This window comes from Drosophila subpulchrella, chromosome 3L, assembly GCF_014743375.2.
Source record: "Drosophila subpulchrella strain 33 F10 #4 breed RU33 chromosome 3L, RU_Dsub_v1.1 Primary Assembly, whole genome shotgun sequence".
Taxonomy (NCBI): Eukaryota; Metazoa; Arthropoda; class Insecta; order Diptera; family Drosophilidae; genus Drosophila; species Drosophila subpulchrella.
In genome coordinates, this window is record NC_050612.1 from 25,585,496 (window position 1) to 25,606,883 (window position 21,388).

A 21,388-nucleotide genomic window follows, 5' to 3' on the forward strand; every position below is an offset into this window, starting at 1 on the left:
CTTTAAACCAATCCTTTATGATCTTAAGTGGCTTGAAAATATTTCCATTTCAGTCCTAACAAAGGAAATGTTAATTTTTATTACGGAATTTTACGAATTTTTATTACTATTTTACGCTTTGTGAAAACTTATAAATTTTAAAATAAAATGCAGAGTATTTTAACCTGTTTTTAGGATTTAATGTTCTTTGAAAATATTTTGTTATATATATTTTAACAGGATCTCTAAGAATTGACAATATAACACGACTGCAGATGATAACCCAGGAAGTTCTTATAAGTAAAATTAACAAATCAACAAAAATGTTATAATATTTTTAAGCATCTGATTCTAATTTCTCCCCTACTTAATATTATCCCTTTAATTTCTGAGTGCACATTTGTGGCTGAATCGGCACTGTGATGGATATGTGATGTGCACTAATGGCAGCATTATGCAAGCATCGAGCATTAATTCGCTCATTATCCGGACAACCACAACCGCAATTCGAATAACCCTTGCCCCACTGTCCCCTGCATGAGTGTGTGTGTGTGTGTGTCTTCGTGTTTGACAAGGTAATATGCAATAAAAACGATACCCCGATCCTGCGTTGGGTTGCGTGGTGCGTTGCCACATTTGACCGCAGTTAACAAAGGCGTCCACACGAAGGCACCAACACCCATTTACCAACTCACCCACTCACCCACACAGATAGATAGAGTAGATGTATCACGTGCCCGGTCGCTGGGGGGCGGAAGGATGGGGGCGGGGCCGGACTGGGGGCCCATTATATATAGAGGACCGATACCGGGGACCCTAGCTGGGGCACAATAATAAGTGACGCATTTAATCTGATTTGCTTTATGACATGTTCATGACGAGAACAATTAAAATGTGCGGTTGGCTAGGCAGCAGAGAGCCCATGTTTGGCATTTGGTGGGTGGAGCGGAGTGGAGCGATGATGATGATGTTGGCCGGCGTAAAAAGCAAATTGTTTAATGTGCTGTGAATAAGTGACAAAACAGCTGAGCCCGGAATAGGCTCATAGGCCATAGGCCTCCGGTCGTGGAACTTTATCGACGACGCGTGCCGAAATCGAGATGGGAATGGGCAGTACACAAGGAACATCATTTGTAGTTAGGATGGGCCTAAATTACAGGCTGTGTAACAATTTTAAAAGTGCCCGGGTGATTCTAATTATTTTTTGGGGTATTAAAAAGAAGAGGAATGTTATATATAGGAGTATTTTAGATTTTTAAGATATTTTTTAATATATTCCTCGAGCTAATACATTTTCAATTTAAATTTGTTATGCCTTAACATGAATATTTTTTTCAAAACCTTTCTGTTTAACTCAATGTTAGAATAATTTTGTTATACAAATTTTAAGAACTTAAGAATTTTAAGAAAATTACTAATAAAATTGGTAATTACATAAAAATATGCTTATATTTTCAATTAAATTCTTGATGCTTAATTAAATTAATTAGTAATTAAATTCGGGAGCTAATTAAAAGTTGCAAATCATTTTTGGGACCAGTATACCCTATAGACTTTTCCCCCAGTGCAGGAACAGGAGTTAAAGTGCTGCTGGTGGTGCGATTGGCTCCCCAGGGGTGACTTTGTCTTATCGCACGTAAGGGTTTATCCCATTAGCCGCAGTTGACTGGATGAATGGTGGGTCAGATCGGATCGGGGGGTGGGCTATATCTGTGTATCTGCTCTTGATTAGCCAGTGGGTTATTAATGATTCGGCCATGGCCGCAGTGTCAACAATATGCGATATCCACATGCGATTTGGCAACTGACAATCTGCCCGGTTTTCTATTTATGTGCCAGGTCCTTTGGCCATAATCGCGACAGTAATTGGACATAATGCGACAAAGCTTTCTCTTCAGCACCAGTTCTCCGATTCTCCGTTGCCCGTTTCTCCATTTCTCCGTTTCCCTAGTTCGCCAGTTGTTTGGCTTACACACGCCTCACTGGCTCGACTTCTTTTGCCGGCTAAAACTTTGTTGCAGTTTGTTTTTACTATTGTTTTGTAATGGCGAAATTATAGACCCCAGCGACCCTTGAGCTTCATTTCACTCCGAAAAACCCCATAGACCATTACCACCCACTCCCGGCCCGACTTTCCTGACTGGCAGCGACATCCTTCGCCTTGTTCATCTTTGGCATTATCTACTTCCGCCATAAACAGCAACAACTTTTCATCTTTTGTGCCAAGCAGCAGCAACATTTTCCCTCTTTGTCTTTCGCTTATGGTGCCGTCTCTTTCGCTGGCTTACCACGCGCCACGTTCTGCATTTTTATGATTTTTATTTTGATTTCCTTTAAACTAACTCAAGAGAGAGTGAGAGGGAAAGATACGGGGAAATGGAGAGAAATCGTTGCTATTTTTGCAAATTGCCTACAATGATGGCCGCAAGTTCGCGTCCTGTCTTCTTGGCTCCTCGTCCTTCGTTCTTTTTTTCAATGTTACGCTTGAAGAAATGTTACAGCCTCCTGCTTCTCTTCGCCTGGCACCCGGAAAATATTATTTCGCTTGACTTTTACAACGGCCCAGGCATCGAGAGGTTTTTCCCCACACTAGGCCCTTCCATCCCTCGGAAAATCAAGACCCCCCCCTGCAGCTACTTTTATTTTATGTTTTTTCCGTTTAGTTGTTGTTGTTTATGTCGATGTTGCTGGCGACGTTCCGTCCAAAACTATTTTGCTATTTGTTTTGCCTAACTCGATTTTTCACTGGTTGCCTTTTGTCTGCTTGGCTGCTCCACCCCTCGTTTTCCATCCCCCCGTCGATTTTTCCAAGCCACCCATTTTTCCCTGGCACTGACACATCTGAGACGACACACAAAAACACATTTGACAAAGTTAGTACACTGGGCGAAGAAATACTATTAAGATATCAGAATCAATAAGAGATCCTAAAGTAAAATATAATACATTTGCATGGAGTTTCAAGTGATATGGCCACAAAACTGTTAACTTAATAAGGGTGATGGTCTATTAAATATTATATCTAAAAGTGTCTGATCTCTTATGAAGCCTATAACCTTTATAAGCTCACATATCCCTATTTCCAATTCAAAATTCCGTCGTCTAAGACTTATTTTCGTAGTTTTTTCCCCTGTACAATCAGCAACTTAGGCAAAAATATTCAGGACACTTTTGGCTTTCCTATTTTTGGAACTCGCCCCTGTCATCTTTTTTTTTGTGTCACTCCTGCCATTTATTTTGGTTGCCGTTGCTGATTCTCCGATTTGCCATTCATTTTGTGTTTGTAATGATATCCATGCTAATCACAACAATTGACGCGTGTGTGCGGCTTTGACAGTCAGTTCCATTCGATTCGATTCAGTTAGGGCCCGAATATCTCTGGAGTGGGGCCATATAACAAATGATGGACATAATTGTATGGGAATCTTGCTCCATATTCATTGATGGCCCGCCGACATAATGGATTTCTATGCGGGCCCGGGCCCAAACAATCAAGAAGGAACAGATAGTTTTTGCCCCCAACTCCGCCAGCTGAGCTCGTTGATTATTTTCCGACTTTGATCTATTTTAATGCTGGCGCATTACGTTATCATTTATTTGGCGGGGGAAATTGAAAGTATTTATCAAGCTGCTAATAAATGGATGGCCCGACGGATTCATTCGATTTCGATCCCATGGCCGGGTGCTAAGCTGCTCAACAATTTTTCAAACTTGAAATTAATAACGATTTTTTCTCGCCCATTTTCCCAAGTCCCCCCCAACCATTTTCATTTTGCTTGCCTTTAATTTTTCTTTTATCTGCCATTGAACAATGGCCGGGCAATTTCGGTAGAGGAGAAAAAATCGAGAAGAGAAGAGAAAAAAAAGATGGCAAAAGCGAGGAGCACGGAGGAAGGACAGCCAGTAGCTGGCATAATAAATTAAGCGCTGCTGGCCCGATGGCTGCCACTTGGCCAAAATAAATTGCACTAAGCGAAAAATAACAACTCAATCCATGGATGGTACGGAACGGACGACAAACGACAAAAACTGCCGGCCAGAAAATTGAAGTAGCAGCAGGAAAAGCAGGAAAAGCGGGAAAAGCTATAGCTTCGGCATATAGCTCTCCTATGGCAAATGGAAAAAGTGCGCAGCACAATGGGCCAAAAGGAGAGGAAAAGGGGATATAAACAGATTACGTCGTTATTGGTGCTGCTGCTACTGCTGGGGCAGGTCCTCCTTCTCCCCCCTCTTTTTTTTTTGACCAGCACGTGCCCACACATGTCCCCAGGATAGATGGCGATGGCAGCTCCTCCTGGCCCAACCGCCTCCACCCAACTCCCCGCTCGATATCCCATATCCCATATAGCCCATCGCGTATCTATGCATGACCAGAGCTCCCTCGATTGATTTTGCGTCCTGGCATCACCTGCGGGCTAAGCTGCTTTCCAGGATTTGCAGGACGACGACAGTGGAAAAACCATCGGAGCGTTAACGTAGCCTGTCGCCTTTGTGTCCTGTTCCCCGGCTCCGGTTTCCAGCAGCCAGTGTCCCATGTCCTTCGCCTGCATTAATTTATTTCCGTGTCCTCCGACAATCGTGCCACAATTCACGGCTGCGTTTTGTTAATTAATTTGCTCATTTATTGCCAGGGGCTCACACGCTCACGCAGCAGGACCTGGCTGGATCCTCTTGATTGAGTCCTTAAAAAGGAATTGCAGTTATCTTTGGACAGCAGCTGTCTACTGCTTCTTTTTTCAATTTTCTTTAGACATGCTTGAAACTTTTTTTGGTTTAGAATTATATAAACTGAGCCAAATTGTACCTCTAGACTGTCACTTTTAAGAAACATACCGTAAATAATATTACAAATTAATTTCTGTCAATTTTTATAGTTTCCATTAATATTGTTCATTTTAACCACAAAATATAATAATGGATTCTTAACCGTTTTTCAAAAAATATATTGTTAAGTCATGATTCTGAAGTCTTGTTCCGTGATGTTAAGAAACTTTAAAAAGACATTTCAAATAAATTGTCATTTTTTAATATGTAAGGTTTTTAAAATCTTTAATAGCATATTTATGTTCTTAATTTTTAAACTGTACCTAAGCTATACTGCCTATTTTTTTTGTTATTAAATTTTTCAATAAGCTGCAAAAAGGGAAACGGCAGTTATCTTCAGACGACAGCTGTCCCTCCAGCTTTCGTTTTTCACCATTTTTCTTTCAATTTCATACTTTTCACTCTATTCATATTTTTCGTTTAGGGTTTATGGAACACAATAACAAAAACATAAATCAAGAGCATCCTGGGATAATTTCTGTATGGCGTTTGCTATTTTTAAGCTGAGTTAGCATCTGCAGTTTTTCTAAAAAAGGAGGATTTTCCACTGCCATTATCTGTTGAGAATTTTTTTGCCTAATCGCAGGGCTGGGTGTATTTTCCTGTACATTACCGAGATAGTTTCCATAAGCCACCCTGAACTAGTTGCAATTGCCCTCTAATCCTGCGTAAATCATTGCACTTGAGGGGGTCTAGATGCAGAGCCACCTTGGCCACTAATTTACCATTATGTCAAGTCGAGAACTGCTCAAGATGTCGTTCATTATGGGCCCATTCTTCAGGGGTTTTCCCCGGTTACTTGCGGCCACTTATTATTTATTGCGCCTTAGGTGAACGCTGCGTTTCGCTTTTGCCTTTCACTCAACTTGCATTTTTCATGCACGTTCATTATTATCATTGCTGGCCCCCAAACTGCCATTCTTCAGGGCCCCAATCTCTGGATTTTTCCATCGCCTTTCTGCTGATTTTACCACCCCCCATCCCCAGCTGGCAATTTCTCAAGCCCCGTGCTTTTTTTTTTTTTGCCCAGCGTTAAGCTGCAGCAGCCGTTGATGATAAGCGACGAAAATGTGCAGAAAGCTGAAAGTTTCGCACAATTTTTTATGCCAACGGGTGGGCGCGGGTTCGTTGTAGGGGGCTGGGGGCTTGGAAAACGCAAAAAAATTTATCACTGCAAGAAGCCGGATGCTGGCTGCCGGCTCCTTGGGCAAATAAAAGGCGAACGAAACTGCAGCGCGCCATTCAATTTGATTACTTGCGTCATAAATACCGGAAGCGTCAGAGTATTGAGGCACTATCACCCCCATATCTCCGCCCCCCCCCCCCCTTTTAAGGACCTCCCCCGCATATGTGCGTGCTGCTAAGGAGGCGGGGAATATGAATGCGATGTCGATGAATGACGGCGGTAATATCCTGTGCCGTCAGCAATTGCAATGGCTTGGCTGCAGTGACGCAGCAGCTTGCTCCGGACTTTCGACTTGGCTTTTGGATGGGGGGTTTTATAAGAAGAGGGCCTGGAACAAGGGGTTCTTCGAGGGGATAATGGGGTAGGAGTCTCCACGCTTTTTATGCACTCTAAAGAATCTGCTCGGCAAGAAAAGGCATTAAAATGTCGACAGTGAAAGCGTCGATGGCTGGGGCGAAGAAAACGTATTAGTAACAGACTATTGAGACGCAAAGCGACTATAACGGTGGGTGGGTATCCTTTTGGGGTGGTCCTTTGGGGTGGTCCTTTTGGGTGGCGGCACGATTGAAGGCCGCAGCAGTGCAAATTCTTACAAGTGCCCCGTTGCCGCTGCCGCTCGGCAGCCAAATGACTTATGTGCTACGGGCTAGCACTCAGCACTCGACAGGCAGGATGCAGAATGCAGGACGCAGGAAGCAGGATGAAGGACATGGGACGCAGGATGCCCGGACACACGCGGAGAAAATATGAGACTAGGCTAAAATATTGTATTTTCTGTATAGGACCATTAACAGTAGCCATCTGATCGCTAAAGAATTTTGAACATGTTTGGGAGCCTCAAAATATTTAATCTAATCCTATTTTTCTAACAATTTTTTTTAGGTTGGCTATAGCATTTCATAGAAAACTTATAAGAATTTAAATGAAATATCTTGTCTATGTATGTTCATGATAATCGTAGATAGTTCTTCAACCTTTTTTTTAAACCTTATGCCTAATGCGATTATAATATTTGCAAACATACTTTGATCCTTAGGAAGGTTTTGGAAGCATGTGTTTTATATGGAGTGAAGGATAATATATATATTTTTTCTCAGTGCTGAATCCTGGAGCGATGACGACGACACTATCGCCAAATCAGCAGCGCAGCTTGCATAAAAAAATTGTAAAAGCGCAGCAGTCTCGGCGATAAAAAGGAGCTGCTACAGAGGCTGCAGGATGCAGGAGTCAAAATGACTTTGGGGCACACACAACATAAGTGCTTATATATATCAGATATAAGCGTTCCCGCTTCTGCATGGCTATATGTGTGTGTGTAATGACTGATCGTGTGATTTTTTATGCCACACACACACACAGAGAATTGCGTTGAAAGACGATTTATCTTGGACTTGGTTGGGTGATTGCCTGGCTAGATGACTCCAAGGGGCACCTCCCACCGCCCAGGCCGCCCACAAATCAAACACACACACACACACACACACACACACCCACACCCTATGATAAAAAGAGAAAGAGACGGGTAGAAAGCATAAAAAGTGGCAGCAAAATAAACAAACAAACGAGCTTTTGCTCAACTCTCTGTGAAAATGTAAGTTGCGGTTGCATCAAAACGAACCCGGGGCCAGAAAGAGACGACGAATCGGGCGGCGAAAGAGATGGCTGCAAAAAATAATAGCAAAATATCTAACCATGGGGAAAAGGGGGCTTCAAGCGGTTGGCAGAGATTAACTTTCGGGTCGCTCAAAGCGACCACAGCAAGTGCTTTACATTTAAAACACGGCAAATGGTAAATGGCAAATGGCAAGCGTGCGACAGAGAGGCGATTACTGCACAGAAAGAGACGGAGACACAGGGCCTAGATGGGATAGAGCTTGTTAGTGGACAGTCGGATGATGGTCGACGGCGTTGACAAAAGCGCATATGCGAAAGCCGCAAGCCGGCCAGATTAACAATTAGCTGGCATTTTAATTTATTTAATATTTATAAGCCAGCCAAATGGGAGTTTAGCTATAAAAAATACCTGCATAAATGAGCAGTGGGAGAGCCACATAAAACCCTTTTAAAAGAATGGCCAACAATTGCTTATCGAGCGAACACAGAAAGAAGTAAGACATCTAACAAAACATTGAACAAATGGCTTTAGCATTATTTGTTTAAGGAATGAAATATAAAAAGGCTTAAGATTCCAATCCCTTGATAATATATATGTTTTAATATTATACTTATATTAAGATATATACATCCGAGCTACTAATTTACTTTTCAATTACTTATTTTCACAAGGCGAAATTCATGTTTAAATTTTTTTAAGATGGATAAAACTTTCTTAAAGTAACTGACAGCTATAAAACACATTTCTAAGAAAATAGGGAACATGTTTTTCCTCGGTGTTGTACCTTTTTTGAGAACGGGCGTCTTTATATTTTTTATGTTTTGGGCTTCAGGCCATTACGCATACGCCGCGTCGGCCATCAGTCCGTTTTCTGGGCTTATCAATGGCAAATCGATGGTTATTGCTTTATAGGCAGTCGTGTAATGTGTTCCCCATCGGATCGAACACAACAAAATGCCTAACAAGCCCGAAACGATTCTGGTGTATGTGTTTCTGCCCTTGGCTAGCGAAAATGTTGTTGCTTTCCGTGTTGAATATTTATGTTTTCACGCAGCAGCCAAAAGCAAATAAACCAAATGAAACCAAAAAAGAAGTGAGACCGGAGTGCTGGTGCAGAATAAAACAAGGCAATGAATTATGATACATGTGTTTGCGACTCCAGTGGCCCAAAAGCCAACACCAAAAGCAACGAAAAGGCAGTTAGCTGGAAGCACAGCCAGCACTCATTCATTTAAATGCCATTTTAAACTTAAATGAAAGTTTATGGCTTTTTATTTGCATTGTCGCATATGTTGGCTTATATATATGGCTAAGGCTGTCGCTTGTTGCTGTTTCGTTGCCTAGTTGATCAACAGCCCCCGAAATTGAGGCAAGTGTACACATGGCAATCGGGTTTGGTCAGAGAGAGAAAATCTGGGTAAGGAATGGTAGAATAAGCAATTATAAAGTCAGAAGAGGTTTATTTAGAGATTTGTAAGATTTAAATCCTATGTAAGTAGTTCTTAAATAACAAGGGTATGTTTATTTAAAGAATATATATTTTTCTGAAATTGTTAAAATTGGATTTTAAATATTCAAAATTCTAATAGACTCAAATCGGATGAGTATTTAATTGATTTACCTTAATCTAGTGACTTCAAAGTTTGTAAAAGAGGGGTAAAAATATATTTTTAAAGATTTATTTTATTAATTTAACTGACTCACGCAACTCCTAATAAATATGGTAATTTATTTATCTGAAGTTTGTTTCGTGCAGTGTAGCTTCTTGTTTTGTAGGAGCGACGTGAACACATATGCCACGCAAAACTCGACACTTTACATTTGCCATGGCAATAATTTATTTTTATTTTCGTTGTTTTGCCAGAAATTCGTTACCTGCCAGGACAGGACGGCTGAAACAGCAACAGGAACAGAAACAGAAACGAGCCGAACAAAACAGCAGAATAAAACAGAACAGAACAGGTAACACGACATGGCAGGTGCAAAAGGCAACTGCGAACAAGCAACATTCAGATGGAGCGGCGTTCATAAATCAAATTAATTTTGTAGGCGAGCCAACGTGCGCCATTTTGTGGCACCCTCTCGCTCCCACACGCTTTTCCTGTGCCGTCTCACTCGCACACACATGAGATCCTTTGCATTGGGGGGGGGGGAGGGGGTTTCGAGGGGCGAAAGTGCGTTTTAATTGCAAAGATGCCGCCGCGTTTGGCATCGCGATTCGAGGCTAATTAGGCGCACAATTGGCACGAAATAAAAAGCCAGAAAAACAAAGGAGCGTACGTGACTATCTCAAGCTGTCGATCCGCCGTTGCCACGCCCCCACCCTCCCAACCGCCGCCCCCCCCCCCCCCCACAGTGCTGCGATAAAACGTACATTTAAATTGTCGCCAAGGGGGCGGGGCTGTGGGAGGCGGGGGCGGGCGGCAACCACATCGCACGTGTAGCACACTCGTATTCGTATCATCAAATGAATATTCGCTTATTTGCATCTCCCGAGAGGTGGTAAAAGATACCCCCACCCCACCAACCCACACATTTGCACTTGAGAAAAAAACCTTCTTTAAGTGAGAGCAATTTGTTCTTGAAAATTACATTTTAAGCTTGATTAAAGCGTTTTAAAGTCATATTTTAATTATACGACTTATTATTTAAACATTATTAATTAAACGTTTATAACTACTTATGTTTTATTAAACATTAAGCTTAGATTTCGGTTTTAAACTACACACAAAATAAAGTTCGTTCTTGAAAGAGGATCTTGAAATTACTTTGAACATTTTCTTGCGATGGTTAATTATTTTATTGGACATATGAAACGTTGTTTAAAATATTAAAGCTTTACTTTTTCTAACGATGTTACTAATGCATACTCACAAAATTTATAAACTAAATATATTTTCACCCTTTACGAGTGTTTAAAAATAGTATTTTGCCAAACTTCTCTCAAATTCTGTTATAAATGCTTTAAAAATCTCGTTATGTTCTATATCCTTAAGGTCTAAAACCTTTTTCTCCCTGTTCATACAAGCAAATGAGTCTCAGCTGCTGTTTTTTCAAAACGAGTCTGCATGTGCGACTGCGGATTGATGGCAGTTGGGTGGTTGGCTGATGGCTGACAAAATGAGTTTTCCAGTTATTTTCGCTTTTCTTTTTTTGTGCGAGGCAAAAAGGGACAACTGGGGGCACCGGTGGGTTAACCTTTGATTCAACAGCTGGCTTTTAAATTAAGATTTCGCCTGCCTGCCAGCCCAGGGAGCTCTTGTACAATTTCAGCAGCTGGAAATGAGAAAAGTTGCCCCGTTGGCGAGCGAAGTTTTCAGCTGGCTGGCCGCTTGCAAATTTCTCCATCTTGGAGAGTTGTTTGCCGAGAGTTTTTGGCCGGCAGAAGTTTGCTAGACTGGTAAATATGGGTTTTTTTTAGGATGAGAAGGAGGAGGAGAATCTAATTTCGAATGATTACGCAGGAGGAAACTACTTCAAGCCGGATTATGTTATTACTCGGCCTTGGTCGGCATGCATCTCGATAGCTCTGGTATCCGGGCAGCCCAGCATGCGATGCCACCTCATCTGCATCTAATGATATTGAATAAGCACTTGAAAAGCTCATATAAAGTAAACAATTGATTTCCATTACCCCGTTGGGGAATCGGAGATGGGAAGCCAGAGTAGACTTAACAACTTGCCATTTGCTTAGCCACCGTTTACTTGCACATTTTCCCCATCTTTTCCCGCACTTTTTTTCTCCGCATTTTTCTACATTTTCCCTCATTTTTCCTGCCCACTTGCCGAGCGGATATCTGATGTCTCAGTGTGTGTTTGTGAGTGTGGAAGTTTCTTGCGAGTTATTTTCATATTTGTTTAAAGTCTATTTACCGCAAGTTGACAGTGAAATATGCGAAACTAGCGCGTAGCCAAATAAGTGCGACAGTTTCCGGTTACAACTGTGGCAATGCCAATGTCTTGCGGGTAGCAGCAAGAGATTTTTCCTGGTCCGCAGCGCTTTTCCCATACCCCCGTGGAATTTTGCAGAGTTTTCTCCCCTTCGTCAGAGTTGCCTGCATGTCATTGCGGTTTGTTTGTTTGCTTGACTTGCGCCCGGGTAAGGATTTCATGTGCTTGAGCCGCCCGATGGGTTGGGGAAAAAGGGGGTTTTTGCGAAGGGGTTTTCCAGGAGGGAAGGGGGCTTTCCAGAGGGAGATCAGCCCGAACAGGACCAACCGCAGAGCCCTATGTGTGTGTGTGTGTGTGTTTGCAAGGCTGTCTGTGCGGGCTGCCTGCCTGTCCGCATGACAATTTGTTGTGCATGAAATCTTCTGCTGCCTCTGCTGGTCGCCCCATCCTGCATCCTTCTTATTCCTGCTTACTGGCGCAATGTTTTTTGCGCAATTTGCCAAAGCCATGCCAGGCACGAAGCAGATATGCAGAGCAGCTCGGAGGAGCCAGAAGGAAACCAGCGACTCCGATCCGAATTCGAATCCGACCACGACTGCAGCTGCACTCGGAAAATAGGATTTTCTTTAAATTTACTTTCCACATCTTAGTGTTTAAATAAAATTCCAGAACTGAATAGCTTGAGCCATTTAAATTAGTGCTCACATACTGTAAAGTCAGTAAAACAAAATATTTTGAATTATTCTGTTAGATAGGTTTTTCTTTTTTTTTTTAAGTGAAGGTTAAAATCCGTAAGAATTTTAGCATTTCCCCTCCCTTGCTTGGAAAGTTTTTAATGATGGATTTCTACCTAAAAATTAGTTTCTAATTGCAAACAGGTTAAAGGTCGATTTCTCAATGTCATGTTAAGCTTTTAGTTTAATATCTGTCAGAAAAAGTTAACATAAAGTTGAATTGTACGGAAATACAAATTTGTTTTTACAATGTGATGGTTATTTTACTAACAAGTCTTAAAAAGAAATGTAGACTTTCTTTTTATTGTCAGAGTAACCGTCCCATTAACTTAACTGAAACATAACCTCCGGTTAAATGTCTTTATTATGATACACTACAATTTGATATTGGGAAACAGCTATTAAGTTAAGAATAATAAGATGATGTAGATTGGCTTCTTTTCAAGCAAGGCTGTGTTGTGTCACAAGGAATACCCAGAAGAAATACATTTTTCCCGAAACCTTAGTTACACCATAATTTCTTTCAGTGCCCAACTGTGGCTGTGGCTAAGCTCAGTCCGTTCAAATAGTCTGGGCTGTGTAAACAAACGGTTATCCCTGCCGAGTCGCTCGCTTGCAAGACATATTAGATTTCCCTTCGCCCCTATATCTCCCCATGGCCATGGCTACAGTGGTAGTTGTAGTGGCGGTCGTATAGTACAGCCGAGCCTAACCACTGAGACGGAAGTAATGTGTCTATCAAAGCATTAACAACGAACCCGGCCAACGAAAGGAAACCAAAGCGAAACCGAAACGTCTTCGTTTCAAATAGAGTTTTTCGCATACCCTAATCGCAAGTAATGGGGGTGCATCGTATTGATTTCCCATCGGTTTTGAGCTCAGCTTTAGCCGAAGATAAGGCTTTGTGAAAGGGTATTCGGATCCGAAAACCTCAGATGACAGGCTATGAAAAATGTGTATTGCATTGTTTTTCGGGGGAGGGGGATGGATGGTACTTGTTTGCCAAATGCCTTTTGCATTAAACGCCTTTATGCCAAATTGAACACAATTAAATTAGTTGCGGCCAAGGGATTAAGGTGGAAATTGCCATCGTTGCTGCTGCTGTCTGTGTTTATGTATAACTAATTGGCTATGTAAATGGCAGCTGAGTGTTTGTCCTGTGTGTGCGTGTGTGTTTGTTTCGCCTACACATATGTACGCTGTTAATTACGGGCAGAGGCAACCGCAGCTTATAGATGATTGGGCCGGTTTAGAGTGGCTCGAAAGGTCCTAGGGTGGCTCCGATTCTGGGTTTGAGTTTGAGTTTGGGCCTGCTGTTTGTCAAGGGGGCTGTGGCACATCAGCCGCCCGCCCACATTGACATTTCGAGCAGCGTTGTCATGAAACCTTTTGCTAAGGATTATGCAAATCTGCCACTCATCGTGCACTCACTCACACACACTCACACGCACACACAACTAAAACCCACTCACACACACAGAAGCAATGGCGTGCCTTCATTTACATTTACATTCAGCTAGCTGAAGATTTGCGCATCATAATTTATGCCCCTCAAGCCCCACATTTCCCCGAAAGAGACAGCTGGATGGGGCAGAAAAGAAAGAGAGAGGGCTAGACACTTCATTCAGAACGCCTCAAAAATTGCCCACAGTTATGACAGCCAGGTGAACTCTGACAGAATCAGGAACAGCAGCCAGGACTCACTCGGATTCTCATTCACGTCCAGGGTTGGGCACTGCGAAAAATATTACCAAGAAATAGGCTTTATAATACCAGGGCTCCCAATAATATAGCTTTATTAATCTAGTTTCGTCACATCTTACGAAAACTTTTCACAGTCTTCTGAACACTTAATATTATTAAAATATATGTAGTTTACTTAACCCGTTTTTAAATCTTTTAATAAAAATAAGTCTTGAACAAGTTACATTTATCTAAAAGAGTTACGTAAATAACCACAGAAACAGAGCAGCTTAAACTTATATTCTCAATAAAATCAGACCGCTTCGAGATGATATTTACAGCTCAGTTTATTAAACCGCTAGTCAACCATACTTTTTCTATTGTTATGAATACTCTGCTACAAGCGTTGTATTAATATTATTCATCACACTTAATCTCGAGTTTCTTTTTGTTATTTTTCGCTGCAGTGTAATTTAGCCATCGCTCACTTGCCTTTCCATAATTAAATCATAAAAAATTGTTTTTTAATGAAATTAGTTGGGGTTTTTTCAGAGCTGCTGTTTTCGTTTTGGCTTTGCTTTGCATGATTTGTCATAATTAATACCGAAGTGGGCGGGTCTCCAGAGGGAGTAAGAGAGTTATCTGACATTTGAGTGCCCTGGCCAACAGTTTGGCCCAATCCCTTTGCCATTCCCCCGGAGATGGTGCACTTTTGGCCATTTGCCTGGCGAGGTTCAGATGGTTTCGGGGTCCTGGCCCCCATAAAATGCTTATGAAAAGCGCTTAAATTTAGTAACCTTTTGGGGTGCGAGGGGGGATATCTGAAAATGCAAACACCGTAAACACCTTTAAAAGCCAGTCCAAAGGAGACCGGACTTGGCTGCCAGATCCTGATAGTTGGCTGGGCAATTTCCATGCGAAGGGACTTTACAAAATGTGTAGTTTATTTGCAATTTTTTAGCCAACGAGCTTTACGTTTCTGTTTTGATTCCCACTCCCTGTTTTCCCCGTCCCCTGCGAATGTGGAATTTTCGTTATCGCCGAGCTTGCAGCAGCAGCAGCAGCAGCATCTGCATCAGTTGCAATAAAATCAGTGGCCAAAGGTTGCAGCATCTGAGGTCAGCTGGGTGGCACTTTTACACATTTCCCCATTGCCAACTCCCAGCCCCCTTTTCCATGTATGTGTGTGCTTGTTAAATAGAACATTTGCTGGGAAAACCTGCGCAGGGAAAATTTGAATTTCAGCCGTTGTGTTTTGCTTATCCTGTTCGTTTTTTTTTCTGAGTTCTCTTAGTTCTTTTGATTTGTTTTCGCATTTAGAAAATAGTTTTCTGATTTGCATTTAAAAGGGGCTTTTTGGTGGTCCTTTAAGGGCCCTAGATGGTTTACAGATAAAGATGTATAAAATGGATGTCTAAGTAAAATAAATGTAGGTAGATGTGTTGAAGAATCTTATCCTTTTTAATAAAGGTGATTTAAACAATATTTTAAATTCCTCTAGAAAATGAGGAAAGTGCATATATGGAGAGGAAACATTTTTTTCTAGTTGTCAGTTATAATTAAGTGAATTCTCCTATTACAAAATGCGAATTCCAGACTAAACATTTTGAAGGGCATACGAGAGTGGTATTCCTGCACCGCAAAATGAAAATGGAAATGCAGCTAAACAACTATGAAAACATTTGAAAGCGGCACTTGAAAAGATACAAAACACGGGAAATGGCATTCGCTGCAAACTGATACAGAAAAGGTTGCCGTGGCAACATGAAATTGGCTGGCAGGACTGCGCCATAAATTTCTATCTGTGATATCTATATAGAAAACCCCTCTGCTGTTGTGGGTGCTACGCATGCAACTATTAATCATATTGAATGGCGCACCCTGACTTGTCCGGCTAATCAATCTTGCCAGTGGCAATCTCTCCGCGCTCATCTCATCCAAAAAGCGGAAGAAAAATGGCCGCTAAAGTCATTAACGCTTCGCTGGTCACCTGCCGCCGAAAAACAGGGAAAAACCAGGGTGAAAACTGGGTGGAAAACTAAGCCGCCGCTTGCCAATTTTGCTATTTTGTTTATGGACCTGGCGAAAATCGCTCAACTTCCTTCCCCGCGCATCAGATTTTCCCGCCCCCAGCTTTTCCCAGCTGCCCAATGAGGCGGCAGGGAAAAGCCAAAGGGGATTAGTTGTAATCAATAACTTGGCCAAGGGCAGGGGGGAAACTGGTCTTGGGCTTCTGTTTTGTTTGCCTGTCGAAAGTTTCGCCGCACAGCTTATGGCCAGGCTTATACACTCGCAGCCAAGTTATTATTATAATTTCCTTTGCCAATGCGGATTAATTGAAAAGTTTTCCATTAAGAATTCGCGCTTGGTTAAATCGACCGCCGCCTTTTGTTTCACCTTTTTGTTGGGGGTAGGTACACATAGTAAATCTACCTATATATATAGTATCTTCACTATTTGATCGTTATGAATTTTGACAGGTTGGCCGGGCACGATGAAAATTACTTAAAAGCATTTCGTTACCCAGCGCTGATTTGATTGATGGCCGTTTATGGATGCTTCACCCTCACTCGTCATTATATTCGCATTATCAAGTGCTATCGGTATGTATATATATATTTTGTATATATAGCTTTAGTGGGCGGGGCAATGGAGCATTGCAAATGGCAGTTGACGTCTTGCGGCGAGGAGCTGACAAAAAGTTGCGCCAATTTATGTCAATTATCGGAAGCTTTACCTGCGGAGTTGAATTTCTTTTGGGGGGGAGGGGGTTTTTCGGATGGGTTGCGGGAAATCGAGAAAAATCGTTGAAAATCCCCTCGAGAGCTGGCTGTGTAATTTGCTGGGGAAAAACAAATAATGGCATTTTTAGCTGTTACCCGATACAGCCAATTTTTTTTCCATCATTCAAATTTGTCACTGGGTGACTGGGAAATTCGATAATGTTTAAGGGAAGCATCCTTTTTTTCCTGCTGAGGATATTGAATTGAAGTTCGAGTTATTGGGATTAAATATTGGCTGGAATTGAGTTACCAAACTGCTTTCGGGCCCATCTTGTGATACCTTTTTGTTGTTATATATTTATATTTTTTGGCCAGGAATATACATTTATTTTGGAAACATTAAAGGTCTTTTATACAGGGTGCCGTTATTATTTAGCCCTATATTTTAAAGGCTTTTAAGAGCTGTTCTCCTCTTTATTTTCCTTTGGCCCTTCGTTTACCATATCTACCTAGCACCAACCATTTAATTCTTAAACTCTTCTCGACATGTTCTATCCTCTTGTAAAATCCCCTTAACATCCGATAGCACATCGTTAATGAAAATCCGTGTTTGGGGCTTTTCCATTTTTTTTTTTTGCGCTTCGACAGGATCGACAGGAGAGTCGCTCATTAAAATCGGCGGCGGGAAGGCTGAAGAGCGTCTATCAAATCGATTTTCGTTTAGTATCGTAATCAACAACACGGGATTTCTGTGCTCGTGCTAAAAATTTGTGTTTCGCGCTATAACAAGACTGGCGAGGGCCCCGTTTCGGCCTTTTGCCCAACATGGCTGAATGGAGAACTTAAAGAGCACTCGAACGGCACTCAGCCGCAAACACACACACACATACACACAGCTCCACACTCGATATGCATATGTGTGTGTTTAAGTGGAGTTTTCTTTTTTTTTTTGGGGGGTGGGGAGTCCTGGGCTTTGCAGTACTTGTCAAGATTGAATTTGGTTCGAATTTTTTTTTAGAGGTTTTTCTCTTTCATTCGCTGGCTTCGTAATTTTTTCTCTTTTTATTTTTTTGGCGTTTTTATTGATCAAACAAAACGTAGCAAGTGGCAGCCAGTGAAGGTGTCACTGCTTACGGCAAGAAAAAAGAGGAATATATATACAAATTTACCCGTACAATTGTTGGGGGAAACACGCGCAGTGCGAATAGATTGCATGATTTGCTCCACTGCCTGTCATTCTGATTTTTTATGATTATTATTTTGCTTCATTTCGTTTAGCATTTTGGCATGTGACTGGTTTCTACATCGAAATATGTAGCTATGGATATTATAGGAAATGGTATATATCGAAATAGGAGTTCTCCACTTACCGGACCAAACTGTTCGAAGTAACTTTTGACATCCTCCAGTGTGGTGGGCGCCGAGAGGCCGCCCACAAAGATTTTCTTCGTTCTCGTCACCATCTGCAATGGAGTAAAGAAAATGGGGAAAAACGGGTTAATATATATGCACAAGAGTAATGAGCGGAAAGGTTAAGTTGGGCGGTATTTAAATATGCATTTTATACGGGACTCTACGCGGGTTACTCCCAAAGTTATGACCCCTCCGACGGGCGGGAGTCGGGAGCTCAGGGACTTGAGGCTTCGACCTTCGAGCCCGCCCGTCTTCCACCCAAGTTCCTGTAACTTATGGCCACCAACTTTCGCCATGAGTCGTTCGACCATTTTGTGCATTTTACGTACTACATGCATGGGACCCTTATTCTCATTCTCTCGCCTCTGCCTGTGTGTGAGTGTGGGCTGGAGTGTGTGTGTGTGCAGCTGGCATTTTTAAGCTGACAGTTTCAAGTGCCAACTTTACGCAGTTAGTGCAGCAGAAGCAGCAGGAGCAGCAAAAGCAGCAGCAGCAGCCGTCGAGCACACAGCACCGAAAATGATGGCGAGACAAGGACGAGCAGGCTGCCTCAGGCTTGCATACGTAGATGCACTCAAAAAAATACATTTTTAAATAAGTGTAACGCTATAAAAATTTGGAAATGAAAAGGAAAAAGAAAAAAAAAGTTGGGACAGTCAACTCTTTCCAAAATAACTATAAACTATATTTTTTTAAGCAACCTTTTAGATTGGTATTGTAATTTCATTAAATAAATGTTTTAAAATATCTCCAGAGCAAGCATATTTTTTTCACTTCCGTTTTAAAGACAAAATATTAAGATGTCCTAATTGTATATAATATCTTTTATGTAACAAGCTTATAAACCAATGGCAGGGAGAAAACATAAAGTCACCCAACCTAAAGACCTTTTCGTATATGTACTTAAAGGTCCGATTTTTACCATAACTCAATCCCAATCCACCTCAAAATAATATTTTCTTAAAATGGGTGAATTTGGAAGACATCACAGTAGATGCGAATATTTATGGGTCACGGCTTAGAAAAATTCAATAATTTAGCAAATCAACTAAGGACCGTTTTCACGTCTACTTGGTAAATTAAAAGTAAGCTTTATAACTAGAAATATAAATTTGGAGCTTTAAACCTACTTTTAATTCAACATGATGATGGAAAAATGCATGTTCTCCAACTAAAGCTGTTTATTCAACTAAAATTGGATTGTTATGTTTGTGATGCTTTTCCCGTTTTCATTTAAAAAGCACACGAATCGCGAAAGGCCAACGGTTATCAGAAATTTCCCCGCAGTGCACTCGTGTGTGTTAGCTGCTGGCTGTCTGCGTGTGTGTGCGTGTGTGTAGTGCAACGCCAGCCTTTTTAGCCCGCAGGCAAGCGTAAACTGTTAACGTTAAGTGACGGCAGTTAAGGCACAGTGGGCCCATGGCAGAGCCCCACCAATTTTAATTTGTATAATTTTTAAAAAATTACCCACAAGCTAAGTAAACCCCAGAGACCTCGGCTAAGTTCAGAGGCTGCCACGGTTGGATGGGAAAAGCCGAGTGGGCGGTGTGAGGAGGGAGGGGGGCGTGGTTCTTGACAGGATCAGCGAGGAGCAGAGGAGGCGGTGCGGGGCCCACGGTTCGAGGGACCCTCGAATAAACCGGATGAAGCTGATGACGCTGATTGCACTGACGCTTGCAAGCTGCAATTTATGAGCACGGCACAGACAACGGGGCTGAAGGCCCCCCTGCTTTCACCCCCTTTTCGAGGGGGGTTTCGCGCGGCGGAGGCGATGTGGGATATGTCCGTTAAGGAAGCTAACGATATGTAACAGCGGTGCTGATGTTTCTGCAGTGCCAGCAGTAAAATTCATACAATGTCGTAAAATTAAAACACTTGTGCTGTCGCACTCACTCGCAGCGACAGAGACGGGTATAGAGATAGGTATAGGAATAGAGACAGAGATAGCAAGAGAGGGGAGGTTTAGATGTTACTACAAAGTTGGTCGTGCAGCTTTTGGCAAGGCAAATCGCTTTGGCCCAGAGTCCTGTCTTCTTGCTCAGCAGCTCCTGGCTTCTGTTTTTGGTCTCCTTCTTCCTGTCGCTTTTAGTTTTTCCTCCTCCTGTTTTCCAGTATCTTTTTTTTTTTTTTTTGATTTTTTTCGTCTGTGCTGCACTTTAGCCAGGTTGAGTTAGCAGTGGGCCCTGTGGTTGGGTGGTTCGGTGGTGCTGCACTCCGCGGGCGTTCCCTCTAACAATTTGCAAAAGCAAAAAACGAGCAGAAATCAAGTTGAGAGTGCGCTGCAAGAAAGTAACTGTAACAACATGACGTCCGAGACAACGTCGAACCCGGCACCACCCCAGCACAAGCTCGGCTCGCCAGCCAGCCCCCCTTGATGCGCCGCCCATGTGGCTCATCATCACCAGCCACAAAATGGGTACAGAAATTGCAGCGTTGTTAAAAAGCGATTCAAACTGCAGTGGCCAGCACTTTGAGAGTGTCTGTGCAGCGCCAAAAAATTATGATCGCAAATGGGTAGTGCCTTGAAAGCACCTAAAAAAGGGGTCTATGAATTTGGAATAAATTAAATAATATTTTGAAAGCCATAGATAAACAGATTTGGCAGTAGATTCTATTCAAAATATTTTGAAGCCCACACAAGATTATAAATGTCTAGCCAATGGAATATTAATTTGAGATTATACCTTTAAAAAAAAATCAGTCAGTTAAAGGTATCAAAATCAGCTGATTGACGATAGAAAAGGTATGACAGTGCATTGATATGGCACATCTTTTGGTAACCTTTAATACAAAACCTCTCTTAAACGACAAGATAATGGATCCCCCTCTGCAAGCCAACATTGTTTCGCCGTGCGGTTACAGTCTCTCACTTAGCTGTCGACCACAACGCACTTCGCCCTGCACTAATCACTCCCAAAATGGAGCTACTTAAACTAATAAACTGGAGCCGGGAGTTTGATTGCTCGACCAATGTCGGCAATGTCATCATCAAATATAAATGAACCAGTTTGGGAACACGCCCAGTGCTGATAGCGGGGCATGAATCAAAAACAAAACACACCCAAAACCGAACCGAACGCGACCTCAAGACAAATACACATGCGGCTACGGGGCAGAACGGATATTCAGGATACAGGAGCACAAGGATACGCAGATACACAGATACTTAGATGGCCAGACACAAATGGCACCACACACGCATACTAACGAAGTGACACGGCATTTTAACGGCCACCGCAGCGGAGCACAGATTAGGAATGTCAATATTAGCCACAAGGACTGCGATGAGCCGCCGGATGTCCTGGGGGCGGGGGGCCGATGGGGCGATGGGTCGACGGGT

General features: G+C 42.2%; 1 protein-coding gene across 9 annotated transcripts in view; it reads right to left on the reverse strand.

Moving 5' to 3' along the window:
• LOC119553817 (RNA-binding protein Musashi homolog Rbp6) overlaps positions 1-21,388 on the reverse strand; it is a 185,806-nt gene that overhangs the window by 46,949 nt on the left and 117,469 nt on the right. For all 9 annotated transcript variants that reach the window (XR_005219785.1, XM_037864442.1, XM_037864445.1 and 6 more), the window contains one exon: positions 18,006-18,098. Coding sequence is in view for 8 of the 9 variants with exons in the window: in XM_037864442.1 (XP_037720370.1) it covers positions 18,006-18,098 (93 nt within the window). In the remaining variant the exon portion in view is untranslated. The remainder of the gene's footprint in view (positions 1-18,005; positions 18,099-21,388) is intronic.